At 33.3% G+C, this 16723-nt stretch overlaps 1 protein-coding gene across 1 annotated transcript; it reads left to right on the top strand.

Annotated features, from left to right (window-relative positions):
* The first annotated feature begins 1462 nt into the window (after positions 1-1462).
* On the top strand, positions 1463-15986 carry LOC134692630 (aplysianin-A-like). Its single transcript, XM_063553089.1, has 6 exons — positions 1463-1715; positions 2182-2374; positions 2955-3059; positions 4477-4686; positions 14258-14372; positions 15303-15986. The coding sequence occupies exons 1-6, from the start codon at positions 1463-1465 to the stop codon at positions 15984-15986; spliced, it is 1560 nt and encodes a 519-aa protein (XP_063409159.1).
* Positions 15987-16723: the final 737 nt, after the last annotated feature.

Here is a 16723-nt window from a genome sequence, read left to right as displayed (position 1 = left end):
ACATCCAAAATAAGTAGCAGTTTGATAATGATTACAAAAATGAGTAAGAAATACTGCATTCTTATACACCCCCGCCAACCCTTTTATTAAACTCGTATGAGTAAAACAATCCGAAATGTGTAAGAGTCCAGTACCAAACGAGGGTTGGTTAAGGGCCGACAGACGTGCTTGGAAAAGGGCATTGATGAAAATCATAGAACGAGTCGCTCATGTTCCCTACCATCACTGATTTTTCGGCTATCACTTGTATCAAGTAAAAAGTAAAATCACAAAAATACTGAACTTAGCGGAAAATCAATTCGGAAAGTCCATAATCACATGGCAAAATCAAATAACAAAATGCATCAAAAACGTATGGACCAGAACTGTCATATTCCTGACTTGGTACAGACATTTTCAAATGTAGAAAAAAAAGCTTTTGAAAGTGTTTTATTTTTTTAACCAGCAACCAGAAGATGACTTGATAAGTTCGGGTTAAACTTACCAACGTCGGTTCAAATATTATGTCGCTGATATACTGAATATCAAAAGTGGAATTCTAGTATTACTGATTTTTGGTACAGAAATAGTGCCTATGCAAACGTAGCTGTGTAAATAAACAAAGATATAATATATATGGTATAAGTAACTTAACGTATATAAGAAAAGTATATTACTTAAACGAAATTTTACAATACATAATACAAAAATATATTGATAATTTATACATGCTACACTCCTTTTCAACAAGGTGTTGCATAATAATTATTCCAGTAAGAAATTTTTCATGTTTACAAGCGATGAAATATAAGTGTACTTCTAAAAAAAATGGTTTGACATGTCAATCCCACACTCCTTCTGTTTATATCTACAACTGGCTACTTTGCATATGGTATATTATAAGAACCATATCTGCATTTGTCATAAAGTTGTACTAGTGTTTAATGAATAATATTGTTGGTCGGCTTTAAAAAAAAACATTTTGAACTTAACCAGTAATGCCACATTCATATGTTTCCAAAAGTTTGTTCAATGTTCTATTATGTATGTTTCTAGTGAAAGGAGGAATTATACAAACCATACATACCGATAGAGAAAATAATTATTTCATGAAAACCTAGGAGTAAAATTAAAGGACAAAAAAGGAATGGAAACCGAGTGGATAGGGTCGGAAAAGCAAAAGAAGATATAAAAAAGGACAAACAATACTTTCGCCTTCCTTTTATTCATTTCTACCAGAACTCACAAATATCCTAGAATAACGAAATTCTTTGAAGAAAGCATTGATATATGACGTTCAATCCATATTATAAAAATAACAAATGATACTATATAGAGTCAGTTTTTTAAGGGACACGACACCTTAAACATAATCTTAAAATAACATACATAATAATTCTTCAGACAGAAAGTTGTATCCTGGAATTAGACCGCACAATCTAATGGTTTTTATTTCATATTGGGGCAATCGAGTAATATAAAGATGTTTAAATTTAAATGTTTACTAAACTCAGTATTTTCTGATGTATATTGTAAAGCGAGGTCATGTGATGATGTAGCTATAATAGGAACCGGTATAGCTGGAACATACGCTGGATGGAGACTCAGAAACCTAAATAAACAAATAACTGTGTACGAATACTCTAACAGAGTAGGGGGAAGATGTTACACGATGAAATTTCCAGATATTCCTGACATCAACATTGAGCTCGGCGCTATGCGATTCTTTGCAACACGTAAGATTAAAAAAAGTATAAAGTCAATTTTAAAAAAAAAATCATCAACTAAAACTATAATTCTAAAATTCAGCTTCTTTATATTCGGAAAGAACAGTTCTTTTTTTTTTCTTATAGATCATCGGTATATGTTTTCCCGAGCAACATTTTCTTATACTTTGCCAAAATGAAAATTTACACTGCTCTTTACAACTATATAATAAAAAGGATGGTTCACCTTGTTATTGTTCGTTATTTGTTGAAAAGTTTTTTATTTTTTTTATTGAGTAGGAAATGACAAAAATAAAATAGATTTTTTTTTATCTGCAAGGGGTAATAAACTGTTGTTACATTTAAATGAATCATCACTATAACATTGCATTATCTAATTGAAAATTGAAATTTAGTTATCAAAATAATGCATTGATATGATTTAAACTGATCTAACTACTTATTACATATTTGTATATAATATGTATATTTCCAGCACACAAATTACTGTATGATACAATACGAGAACTAGGACTTCCGGTCCAAAAATTCGTGTTAGGCAGTGGAGCATCAGCTAATACTACTGTACACGTGCGTGGAGCACATCTACGATACAAAGATTTAGGGGGTACCAGTACTCCTTACAAACTACATCCGAATGAGCAGAAACCAGTTAGTCAACTTCAAAGGTACATTTTACCTAAGTTGTTGCTTACATTTATCAGATCTGTATCCCTGAATAAGTTTTAACTATCAAATGTAATCAAAAACAATTGAAACAGTTCACTTGTCCGACCTTTGCAGAAATACGCCATTAATTAGAAAACTTAAAGAAATGTCATAGATTAGAAAACAACACGAACTCCACTAAAATCAGGTAGTGAAATCAAGTGCTCCGGAAGGGGTAAACATTTCCCGTACCGTATACGGCATCCTTCTTGTTACTTCTTTGTTCAGTTCGGTAATGATGAAAAGTTATTATGACTGCGGAAGTAAATCATATTTTGTTTCTGACACACTTTTATCATAATGGCCAATCAGCTCATGATGACGACAGTAATATTTCTTGATTGATGATCTTAATTTAAAATTATATCATGCCCATTCAATATAATAATTATACTAATTTATGAATAAATGATACCTTCCGAGATTCATGGTACCCCATCATAAATGTAATTCAATTATACTGTATATTTTGTATAAAATTTTGATGATAAAAACTAATTGGTTATTTCTTTATCAAAATTTGTTGTAATATAATTTCAGGGAAATGTTCACGAATTATACCGACCTACTAACAACTAGTGTCCCAGAAGATGCTAAACGATTTCAAATTAAAGATGTTGATGGACTTCAAATGTACAAGCAAAGGTAATATCTAATTTTGTTTTATTCATATCAATTATTCAAAATTAATGCGTGATTGATGGTGAATAAAACAAAATGTCTGAAATTTAATAGTTCAAAGTGTCATAATCAAAGGAAGTTAAGCATCAATTTAATAAATTAAGAATGTTAGACCAAAAATAATATAAAAGATCCGACTTAAACGGATTTATAGTTGATACGTCAGTCAAACAGCAGCTTAACTATAAAATCAATTTCAAGACGTTTCTACACAAGATCAGCAAACAATATTAAACAATCCCATGTATAATTATAATATGTAATATCATTCTTTGTAATATCAAATAGTATTGGTAATAGATAAATAGTATGTTAGCAATTGTGTGGACTCGGGGCGAGTTTGAGTGTGACAAGTTTTAAAGACGACGATATATTGTTGATAACTCTGATTTCTTCTTTTGATGTATTATGAGGTCTAAAAAGTAAAATCACAAAAATACTGTACTCAGAGGAAAATCAATTTGGAAAGTCCATAATCACATGGCAAAATCAAAAAACAAAACGCATCAAAAACGAATGGACAAGAACTGTCATATTCCTGACACCTATTTCAACTTCCGTTAGAAAACATATTAATAGAGCAAATACATAGAGAACAATGTATAGGACAAGGAATAAACGCCTATTTCAACTTCCGTTAGAAAATATATTAATAGAGCCAATACATAGAGAGAATATGTATTTGACCAAGAATAAACACCTATTTCAACTTCCGTTAGAAAGTATATTAAAGGAGAAAATACATAGAGAGAAAATGTATAGGACCAAGAATAAACACCTATTTCAACTTCCGTTAGAAAATATATTAAAAGAGCAAATACATAGAGAAAAATGTATAGGACCCAGAATAAACACCTATCTCAATATATTTCTCAAAGATCTTATTGTTTAGTCTTAAAACAAGAATTTGATGGGGATGTGAATTGTCATAACCCTGCATTGACTGACTAATGGAATCATCGGCATTTCATTTAAATGAATATATTAGAGAAGAAGAACTAATTTCTGCCAAAAAGGTTTCATCTACTCTTTGGTCGGGTTGTTGTCTCTTTGACACATTCCACATTTCCATACTCAATTTTGTTTGTAATTGAAGAGAAAATAAAATTTAACTGTCCTAGGGACTTTCCGTTTGGAATTTTCTTCAGTATTTATAAGATGTTACGTTTAATCCTCCATCTGTTAATCTTACTTTATAATATTAGAATCGTACATGTTTTTGACGAAAGGAAAAATCAATAATTTTAAAAGCTTTAATAAGTATATCAGTATGTCAGGGAAAAAACACGGACCGGAATTAAAACGAAAAATAACAGTCGAACACACGTGAGTGAAAAATGTTATTAAAATGCATTTCATATTTTTGTTCTATTTTTTGTAGTATCAATTCGTTATACCATAAATTCCTTAGTTCAGAAGCGCAGAATTATATCAGAGACACAGCTTCCTTCATTAACTCAGATTTAAGTGCATCGGCAAAGGTTATTACATCGCCTCCGTCTCATGCAGAGAATGAAGTTTTAACAGTCACAACAGGATTTAGTTCTATACCTGAAAAGCTACTTGAAGAGTTCCTTTGGGCGAGTCGAAGGTGAGTTCAAAATGTGAAAGGTGATAGCAACGTCAAATTAAAACCGACGAAACCATGATCAAATATAAAAACAATAAAACGACAACTGTCCCAAAATCATCACACATAAAACTAGCGAATAAGCAAAACGAACACAAATAAAATTATATGCTGAACTATCCTGTTTCTCTATAGTGGCAAACCGATCCTACTTCACTCATGGCATTCGTTTAAATCTTATATGTAGAAGTTAATATCCTGCTTCACTCATAGCACTCGTTCAAATCTTGTATGTATAAGTTAAGATCATGCTTCACTTATAGCACTCGTTCAAATCTTACATGTAGAAGTTAAGATCATGCTTCACTTATGACACTCGTTCAAATCTTATATGTAGAAGTTAAGATCCTGCTTCACTCATGGCACTCGTTCAAATCTTATATGTAGAAGTTAAGATGATGCTTCACTCATAGCACTCGTTCAAATCTTATATGTAGAAGTTAAGATCATGCTTCACTCATGGCATTCGTTCAAATCTTATATGTAGAAGTTAAGATCCTGCTTCACTCACGGCACTCGTTCAAATCTTATATGTAGAAGTTAAGATGATGCTTCACTCATAGCACTCGTTCAAATCTTATATGTAGAAGTTAAGATGATGCTTCACTCATAGCACTCGTTCAAATCTTATATGTAGAAGTTAAGATCCTGCTTCACTCACGGCACTCGTTCAAATCTTATATGTAGAAGTTAAGATCATGCTTCACTCATGGCATTCGTTCAAATCTTATATGTAGAAGTTAAGATACTGCTTCACTCATGGCACTAGTTTAAATCTTATATGTAGAAGTTAAGATCCTGCTTCACTCATGGCATTCGTTCAAATCTTATATGTAGAAGTTAAGATGATGCTTCACTCATAGCACTCGTTCAAATCTTATATGTAGAAGTTAAGATCCTGCTTCACTCACGGCACTCGTTCAAATCTTATATGTAGAAGTTAAGATCATGCTTCACTCATGGCACTCGTTCAAATCTTATATGTAGAAGTTAAGATCATGCTTCACTCATAGCACTCGTTCAAATCTTATATGTAGAAGTTAAGATCATGCTTCACTCATAGCACTCGTTCAAATCTTATATGTAGAAGTTAAGATCCTGCTTCACTCATGGCACTCGTTCAAATCTTATATGTAGAAGTTAATATCATGCTTCACTCACGGCACTCGTTCAAATCTTATATGTAGAAGTTAAGATCATGCTTCACTCATGGCATTCGTTCAAATCTTATATGTAGAAGTTAAGATACTGCTTCACTCATGGCACTAGTTTAAATCTTATATGTAGAAGTTAAGATACTGCTTCACTCATGGCACTCGTTCAAATCTTATATGTAGAAGTTAAGATCATGCTTCACTCATAGCACTCGTTCAAATCTTATATGTAGAAGTTAAGATCATGCTTCACTCATAGCACTCGTTCAAATCTTATATGTAGAAGTTAAGATCATGCTTCACTTATAGCATTCGTTCAAATCTTATATGTAGAAGTTAATATCATGCTTCACTCACGGCACTCGTTCAAATCTTATATGTAGAAGTTAAGATCATGCTTCACTCATGGCATTCGTTCAAATCTTATATGTAGAAGTTAAGATACTGCTTCACTCATGGCACTAGTTTAAATCTTATATGTAGAAGTTAAGATACTGCTTCACTCATGGCACTCGTTCAAATCTTATATGTAGAAGTTAGATCATGCTTCACTCACGACATTCGTTCAAATCTTATATGTAGAAGTTAAGATCATGCTTCACTCATAGCACTCGTTCAAATCTTATATGTAGAAGTTAAGATACTGCTTCACTCATGGAACTCGTTCAAATCTTATATGTAGAAGTTAAGATCCTGATTCACTTATAGCATTCGTTCAAATCTTATATGTATAAGTTTAGATCCTGCGTCACTCATAGCATTCGTTCAAATCTTATATGTAGAAGTTAAGATCATGCTTTACTCATGGCATTCGTTCAAATCTTATATGTAGAAGTTAAGATCATGCTTCACTCATGGCACTCGTTCAAATCTTATATGTAGAAGTTAAGATCATGCTTCACTCACGGCACTCGTTCAAATCTTATATGTAGAAGTTAAGATCCTGCTTCACTCATGACACTAGTTCAAATCTTATATGTAGAAGTTAAGATCATGCTTCACTCATGACACTCGTTCAAATCTTATATGTAGAAGTTAAGATCATGCTTCACTCACGGCACTCGTTCAAATCTTATATGTAGAAGTTAAGATCCTGCTTCACTCATGACACTAGTTCAAATCTTATATGTAGAAGTTAAGATCATGCTTCACTCATGACACTCGTTCAAATCTTATATGTAGAAGTTAAGATCATGCCTCACTCACGGCACTCGTTCAAATCTTATATGTAGAAGTTAAGATCATGCTTCACTCATGGCATTCGTTCAAATCTTATATGTAGAAGTGAAGATCATGCTTCACTCATGGCACTCGTTCAAATCTTATATGTAGAAGTTAAGATCATGCTTCACTTATAGCACTCGTTCAAATCTTATATGTAGAAGTTAAGATCCTGCTTCACTCATGACACTTATTCAAATCTTATATGTAGAAGTTAAGATCATGCTTCAATCACGGCACTCGTTCAAATCTTATATGTAGAAGTTAAGATCATGCTTTACTCATGGCATTCGTTCCAATCTTATATGTAGAAGTTAGATCATGCTTTACTCACGGCACTCGTTCAAATCTTATATGTAGAAGTTAAGATCATGCTTTACTCATGGCATTCGTTCCAATCTTATATGTAGAAGTAAAGATCATGCTTTACTCACGGCACTCGTTCAAATCTTATATGTAGAAGTTAAGATCATGCTTCACTCATGGCACTCGTTCAAATCTTATATGTAGAAGTTAAGATGATGCTTCACTCATGGAACTCGTTCAAATCTTATATGTAGAAGTTAAGATCATGCTTCACTCATGGCAGTCATTCAAATCTTTTATGTAGAAGTTAAGATGATGCTTCACTCATAGCACTCGTTCAAATCTTATATGTAGAAGTTAAGATCCTGCTTCACTCATGACACTTATTCAAATCTTATATGTAGAAGTTAAGATCATGCTTCACTTATGGCACTCGTTCAAATCTTATATGTAGAAGTTAAGATCATGCTTCACTTATGGCACTCGTTCAAATCTTATATGTAGAAGTTAAGATCCTGCTTCACTCATGACACTTATTCAAATCTTATATGTAGAAGTTAAGATCATGCTTCACTCATGGCACTCGTTCAAATCTTATATGTAGAAGTTAAGATCATGCTTCACTCATGGCACTCGTTCAAATCTTATATGTAGAAGTTAAGATCCTGCTCCAATCATGGCACTCGTTCAAATCTTATATGTAGAAGTTAAGATCCTGCTTCACTCATGACACTTATTCAAATCTTATATGTAGAAGTTAAGATCATGCTTCAATCATGGCACCCGTTCAAATCTTATATGTAGAAGTTAAGATCATGCTTCACTTATGGCATTCGTTCAAATCTTATATGTAGAAGTTAAGATCATGCTTCACTCATGGCATTCGTTCAAATCTTATATGTAGAAGTTAAGATCATGCTTCACTCATGGCATTCGTTCAAATCTTATATGTAGAAGTTAAGATCATGCTTCAATCACGACATTCGTTCAAATCTTATATGTAGAAGTTAAGATCATGCTTCACTCATGACACTTATTCAAATCTTATATGTAGAAGTTAAAATACTGCTTCACTCATGGCACTCGTTCAAATCTTATATGTAGAAGTTAAGATCCTGCTTCACTCATGACATTCGTTCAAATCTTATATGTAGAAGTTAAGATCATGCTTCACTCACGGCACTCGTTCAAATCTTATATGTAGAAGTTAAGATCATGCTTCAATCACGACATTCGTTCAAATCTTATATGTAGAAGTTAAAATCCTGCTTCACTCATGGCACTCGTTCAAATCTTATATGTAGAAGTTAAGATCATGCTTCACTTATGGCATTCGTTCAAATCTTATATGTAGAAGTTAAGATCCTGCTTCACTCATGGCACTCGTTTAAATCTTATATGTAGAAGTTAAGATCCCTCTTAACTCATGGCGTTCGTTCAAATCTTATATGTATAAGTTAAGATCCCTCTTTACTCATGGCGTTCGTTCAAATCTTAAATGTATAAGTTAAGATCCTGCTTCACTCATGGCATTCGTTCAAATCTTATATGTAGAATTTAAGATCATGCTTCACTCATGACATTTATTTAAATCTTATATGTAAAAGTTAAGATCCTGCTTTACTTATAGCACTCGTTCAAATCTTATATGTAGAAGTTAAGAACCTGCTTCACTTATGGCACTTGTTCAAATCTTATATGTAGAAGTTGACATCCTGCTTCACTTATAGCACTCATTCAAATTTTATATGTAGAAGTTAAGATCATGCTTCACTTTTGACACTCGTTCAAATCTTATATGTAGAAGTTAAGATCCTGCTTCACTTATGGCACTCGTTCAAATCTTATATGTAGAAGTTAAGATCCCTCTTTACTCATGACACTCATTCAAATCTTATATGTAGAAGTTGACATCCTGCCTCACTTATAGCACTCATTCAAATTTTATATGTAGAAGTTAAGATCATGCTTCACTTTTGACACTCGTTCAAATCTTATATGTAGAAGTTAAGATCATGCTTCACTCAAGGCACTCGTTCAACTCTTATATGTAGAATTTAAGATCATGCTTCACTCATGGCATTCGTTCAAATCTTATATGTAGAAGTTAAGATCCTGCTTTACTCATGGCACTCGTTCAAATCTTATATGTAGAAGTTAAGATCATGCTTCACTCATAGCACTCGTTCAAATCTTATATGTAGAAGTTAAGATCCTGCTTCACTCATGGCATTCGTTCAAATCTTATATGTAGAATTTAAGATCATGCTTCACTTATAGCATTCGTTCAAATCTTATGTGTAGAAGTTAAGATCATGCTTCACTTTTGACACTCGTTCAAATCTTATATGTAGAAGTTAAGATCCTGCTTCACTCATAGCACTCGTTCAAATCTTATATGTAGAAGTTAAGAACCTGCTCAGTCATGGCACTCGTTCAAATCTTATATGTAGAAGTTAAGATCATGCTTCACTCATGGCACTCGTTCAAATCTTATATGTAGAAGTTAAGATCATGCTTTACTCATGGAACTCGTTCAAATCTTATATGTAGAAGTTAAGATCATGCTTCACTCAAGGCACTCGTTCAACTCTTATATGTAGAATTTAAGATCATGCTTCACTCATGGCATTCGTTCAAATCTTATATGTAGAAGTTAAGATCCTGCTTTACTCATGGCACTCGTTCAAATCTTATATGTAGAAGTTAAGATCATGCTTCACTCATAGCACTCGTTCAAATCTTATATGTAGAAGTTAAGATCCTGCTTCACTCATGGCATTCGTTCAAATCTTATATGTAGAATTTAAGATCATGCTTCACTTATAGCACTCGTTCAAATCTTATATGTAGAAGTTAAAATCCTGCTTCACTTATAGCACTCGTTCAAATCTTATATGTATAAGTTAAGATCCTGCTTCACTCAGGGCACTCGTTCAAATCTTATATGTAGAAGTTAAAATCCTTCTTCACTTATAGCACTCGTTCAGATCTTATATGTAGAAGTTAAGATCCTGCTTCACTCATGGTACTCGTTCAAATCTTATATGTAGCAGTTAACATCCTGCTTCACTCATGGCATTCGTTCAAATCTTATATGTAGACGTTAACATCCTGTTTCACTCATGGCACTCGTTCAAATCTTATATTTATAATTTAAGATCCTGCTTCACTCATAGCATTTGTTCAAATATTATATGTAGAAGTTAAGATCCTGCTTTACTCACGGCACTCGTTCAAATCTTATATGTAGAAGTTAAGATCATGCTTCACTTATGGCACTCGTTCAAATCTTATATGTAGAAGTTAATATCCTGCTTCACTCATGGCACTCGTTCAAATCTTATATGTAGAAGTTAAGACCCTGCTTTACTCATGGCACTCGTTCAAATCTTATATGTAGAAGTAAAGATCCTGCTTCACTCATAGCACTCGTTCAAATCTTATATGTAGAAGTTAACATCCTGCTTTACTCATGGCACTCGTTCAAATCTTATATGTAGAAGTTAAGAGCCTGCTTCACTCATAGCACTCGTTCAAATCTTATATGTAGAAGTTAACATCCTGCTTTACTCATGGCACTCGTTCAAATCTTATATGTAGAAGTTAAGATCCTGCTTCACTCATGGCATTCGTTCAAATCTTATATGTAGAAGTTAAGATCACGCTTCACTCACGGCACTCGTTCAAATCTTATATGTAGAAGTTAAGATCCTGCTTCACTCATGGCACTGGTTCAAATCTTATATGTAGAAGTTAAGATCATGCTTCACTCATGGCATTCGTTCAAATCTTATATGTAGAAGTAAAGATCATGCTTCACTCACGGCGCTCGTTCAAATCTTAAATGTATCAGTTAAGATCCTGCTTCACTCATGGCACTGGTTCAAATCTTATATGTAGAAGTTAAGATCATGCTTCACTCATGGCACTCGTTCAAATCTTATATGTATGAGTTAAGATCATGCTTCACTCATGGTACTCGTTCAAAACTTATATGTAGAAGTTAAGATCCTGCTTCACTAATGGCATTCGTTCAAATCTTATATGTAGAATTTAAGATCATGCTTCACTTATAGCACTCGTTCAAATCTTATATGTAGAAGTTAAAATCCTGCTTCACTTATAGCACTCGTTCAAATCTTATATGTATAAGTTAAGATCCTGCTTCACTCAGGGCACTCGTTCAAATCTTATATGTAGAAGTTAAAATCCTTCTTCACTTATAGCACTCGTTCAGATCTTATATGTAGAAGTTAAGATCCTGCTTCACTCATGGTACTCGTTCAAATCTTATATGTAGCAGTTAACATCCTGCTTCACTCATGGCATTCGTTCAAATCTTATATGTAGACGTTAACATCCTGTTTCACTCATGGCACTCGTTCAAATCTTATATTTATAATTTAAGATCCTGCTTCACTCATAGCATTTGTTCAAATATTATATGTAGAAGTTAAGATCCTGCTTTACTCACGGCACTCGTTCAAATCTTATATGTAGAAGTTAAGATCATGCTTCACTTATGGCACTCGTTCAAATCTTATATGTAGAAGTTAATATCCTGCTTCACTCATGGCACTCGTTCAAATCTTATATGTAGAAGTTAAGACCCTGCTTTACTCATGGCACTCGTTCAAATCTTATATGTAGAAGTAAAGATCCTGCTTCACTCATAGCACTCGTTCAAATCTTATATGTAGAAGTTAACATCCTGCTTTACTCATGGCACTCGTTCAAATCTTATATGTAGAAGTTAAGAGCCTGCTTCACTCATAGCACTCGTTCAAATCTTATATGTAGAAGTTAACATCCTGCTTTACTCATGGCACTCGTTCAAATCTTATATGTAGAAGTTAAGATCCTGCTTCACTCATGGCATTCGTTCAAATCTTATATGTAGAAGTTAAGATCACGCTTCACTCACGGCACTCGTTCAAATCTTATATGTAGAAGTTAAGAGCCTGCTTCACTCATGGCACTCGTTCAAATCTTATATGTAGAAGTAAAGATCATGCTTCACTCACGGCGCTCGTTCAAATCTTAAATGTATCAGTTAAGATCCTGCTTCACTCATGGCACTGGTTCAAATCTTATATGTAGAAGTTAAGATCATGCTTCACTCATGGCACTCGTTCAAATCTTATATGTATGAGTTAAGATCATGCTTCACTCATGGTACTCGTTCAAAACTTATATGTAGAAGTTAAGATCCTGCTTCACTCATGGCACTCGTTCAAATCTTATATGTAGAAATTAAGATCATGCTTCACTCATGGCACTCGTTCAAATCTTATATGTAGTAGTTAAGATCATGCTTCACTTATAGCATTTGTTCAAATCTTATATGTAGAAGTTAAGATCATGCTTCACTCATGGCACTATTTCAAATGTTATATGTAAAAGTTAAGATCATGCTTCACTTATGGCACTCGTTCAAATCTTATATGTAGAAGTTAAGATCATACTTCACTCATGGCCTTCGCTCAAATCGTATATGTAGAAGTTAAGATCCCTCTTTACTCATGGCGTTCGTTCAAATCTTATATGTATAAGTTAAGATCATGCTTCACTCATAGCACTCTTTCAAATCTTATATGTAGAAGTTAAGAATCTGCTTCACTCATAGCACTCGTTCAAATCTTATATGTAGAAGTTTAGATCCTGCTTCACTCATGGCATTCGTTCACATCTTATATGTAGAATTTAAGATCATGCTTCACTTATGACACTTATTCAAATCTTATATGTAGAATTTAAGATCCTGCTTTACTTATAGCACTCGTTCAAATCTTATATGTAGAAGTTAAGAGCCTGCTTCACTTATGGCACTTGTTCAAATCTTATATGTAGAAGTTAAGATCATGCTTCACTCATGGCATTCGTTCAAATCTTATATGTATAAGTTAAGATCATGCTTCACTCATGACACTCGTTCAAATCTTATATGTAGAAGTTAAGATCCTGCTTCACTTATAGCACTCATTCAAATCTTATATGTAGAAGTTAAGATAATGCTTCACTCAAAGCACTCGTTCAAATCTTATATGTAGAAGTTAAGAACCTGCTCACTCATGGCACTCGTTCAAATCTTATATGTAGAAGTTAAGATCATGCTTCACTTATGGCATTCGTTCAAATCTTATATGTAGAAGTTAAGATCATGCTTCACTTATGACACTCGTTCAAATCTTATATGTAGAAGTTAAGATCCTGCTCCACTCATGACCTTCGCTCAAATCTTATATGTAGAAGTTAAGATCCCTCTTTACTCATGGCGTTCGTTCAAATCTTATATGTAGAAGTTAAGATCATGCTTCACTTATGGCATTCGTTCAAATCTTATATGTAGAAGTTAAGAACCTGCTTCACTTATGACACTCGTTCAAATCTTATATTTAGAAGTTAAGATCATGCTTCACTCACGGCATTCGTTCAAATCTTATATGTAGAAGTTAAGCAACATCTTGGCCGATACCCTTATTAGTTCATTAACTTTATTATGTAAATTTCTACTTCACACATCATTATCTCACACGTTTTCATTTGTCAGTTGAGCTGTAGATAAAACATTGTGTTTGGAAAATATCGTAAATTTCAGTAAAACATCGCGTGAATAACAGAATAATAACTGATCATGTGTTTTTGTAATATCAATGTAACGATCAAGTGTACAACTGAGCGAATGCAGATATTTCATTTTATTTTACTAAATTGATGAAACAACTTATATTTTCGTTCCATGAAACGAAGCAAATATAAGACAAAAGCCAACAAGGAAAAATCAATTCACAAAATTCATTGCATCTGAACTAAATTAAAAATATATATGTAATATATTTAAACAACAGGCACAATGTTAAGCTGAATCACCACTTAAAAGCAATTAAGAAAATGAGGAATGGTTATTACAACTTGTACTTCGAACGTACGATTACAAGAAATGGACGGACAAGCATTGTAAAGGTAATTGATGTATAAAATACTATTTAAATGTATAATGGAAAAACAATATTGGTTTTCAAAGGTATCAGGATTATAATTTAATACGCGAGACGCGCATTTCGTCTATATACGATTCATTAGTGACGCTCATATCAAAAAGGTTTAAAAGCCATAAAACATGTACAAGTTAAAACTTTAAGAGCATTAAGGACCCAAATTTCCAAAAGATGTCCCAAATACGACTAAGGTAATCTATTTCTTGGATAAGAAAATCAATAGGTGTTTAGAAGGGGAAAAAATTTTAACAGGAAATTTATCAAAATGACCATATAATTGGTATTCATGTCAACACCGAAGTGCTGACTACTGAGCTGGTGAAATGTCAACTAGCAATGGCATCTTATAAAACAATATTAATTTATATAAACTCATTATAATACAAATGTGTAAATTTTGTCTTATGCATAGTCCGTTTCTGTGTGTGTTACATTTTTATGTTGTGTCGTTGTTCTCCTCTTATATTTAATGCGAATCCCTCAGTTTTAGTTGGTTATACCCCGATTTTTTGATCCATCTATTTACGAGTTTAAAAAAGTGGTATACTCCTGTTGCCTTGATTTGTAAACCTTGTGTCGCGTTTGTTGTTGTTTTCTTAACGCTTCAAAAGTAGAAAAAATACATTGTTTAATAAGACTTTATTTACCCTTTTTTTTAACTTTCAATAACTGAATAATGCGTGTACATGTTATTTGTAATCAGACTTTTTACAAACGTAGAAACAATGAATGAATTTCAAATAAATTGAACCTGTATTAGCCGTGATTGATTTTCACACGGAAGGCAGATACAGAACCACTGCCATTGGTTACTTATACATATAATACTCTTGTTTTCACTATAAAGTATATTAAACAATATGCAAATACATTAAAATAAATGTTTTGTTTTCAGAATAAACCTTTGATAAAGAAGTGTGCTAAAAAGATCATCCTTGCAGTCAATAGATTATCAATTGAAAGGCTGAATTGGAAAGGTTTGCATCAACCTCATATCAGAGAATACATAACCAAATCAGTGAAAGATGTCAGCGCTGGGAAACTTTTTCTAGCTTATAATATCCCTTGGTGGAGAAATTCTCCGGTTTACTCCAAATATGCTATATCAGATACCCCATTAAAGCAAACTTCCGATTTCGGTACATCAAAAGCTAATCCTACAAAGTCCATACTACTACCCATGTACACCGATAGTGAAATGTCATACTGGAACGAACTAATTGAAAGGGAACATGGTAATATAAATAATAGGGATGTGGTCTTCTCCGTTGGAAAAGAAATTGTCAAAGTTACAAACAAATATTTGTCTGCCATTCATCGACTTCCACTTTCAGACATACCACCACCAATAAATGGAATTTTCGGTTATTGGCAGAATTATCCATATGGTGGGGCGTGGCAGCTATGGATGCCAGGATATATATGGCCGGAAGTTGAAAAACAGATGACAAAACCGTCAAAGAATGATGATGTGTTTGTAGCTGTAAACGCATTCAGTTCTCGCTCTTCGTTCTCTAACTCAGCGTTGCAAGTAGTGGAGGTCGTTATGCCATATTTTGGTTTAAAATGTAGAGAGTAAAACTATTACTTTATTTTTGTAGTATGTGCTTTTTCCTTTTCAGGACTTTGCAATTAAGAAATAAAACCTGTTCGTCATAACTGTGTTGTAATGAATTCTTTTAATCTGAAATGATGAACCAAATATATAAACTAAATTATTTGCACTTAAAGATCTATAACTGCTTAAATTGCACCCATAATTTTCTTTTATTCTCATTTTTAAACGATATATTAAAGCAAAGAGAAAAGAAAGACGAAAGATACCAACAGGGACAGTCAAACTCATAAATCTAAAACAAACTGACAACGCCATGGCTAAAAATGAAAAAAATACAAACAGAAAAACAATAGTGCACATGACACAACACAGAAAACTTAAGAATAAACAACACGAACCCCACCAAACCTAAGGGTGATCTCAGGTGCTCCGGAAGGGTAGCAGATTCTGCTCCACATGTGGCACCCGTCGTGTTGCTTATGGGATTACAAATCCGGTAAATAGTATAATTCGGTTGATCACGTTCATGAGGAACATATCCGATATCATTTGTGAAACGTTTATTCCATAACAGTCAACCAACTCGTGATGGCGTCTGTAAAATTTACGAAGGAATGATTTCAATTTCACCATTTGGAACTCTTGGTTTAATAGCTTCCTTGTGAGCAGTAACCCTCTATCAAGAAAATCGTGATAGGAAATGCAAGCACGGGAATATCGAATCAATTGGGAGATATATACCCCGTATGCAGGTGCTG

The sequence above is a fragment of the Mytilus trossulus genome, chromosome 12 (genome assembly GCF_036588685.1).
Source record: "Mytilus trossulus isolate FHL-02 chromosome 12, PNRI_Mtr1.1.1.hap1, whole genome shotgun sequence".
Lineage (NCBI taxonomy): Eukaryota > Metazoa > Mollusca > Bivalvia > Mytilida > Mytilidae > Mytilus > Mytilus trossulus.
This window is presented reverse-complemented; position numbering and strand designations above follow the sequence as displayed.

What these genes read in the sequence shown, in the direction of transcription:
- LOC134692630 (XM_063553089.1), top strand. Translation starts at nt 1,463, where the DNA reads ATGTTTAAATTTAAATGTTTACTAAACTCAGTATTTTCTGATGTATAT. An exon ending in TATGCGATTCTTTGCAACAC is followed by an intron (nt 1,716 to 2,181) that starts GTAAGATTAAAA and finishes GTATATTTCCAG; the next exon opens with CACACAAATTACTGTATGAT. An exon ending in GACGGACAAGCATTGTAAAG is followed by an intron (nt 14,373 to 15,302) that starts GTAATTGATGTA and finishes TTTTGTTTTCAG; the next exon opens with AATAAACCTTTGATAAAGAA.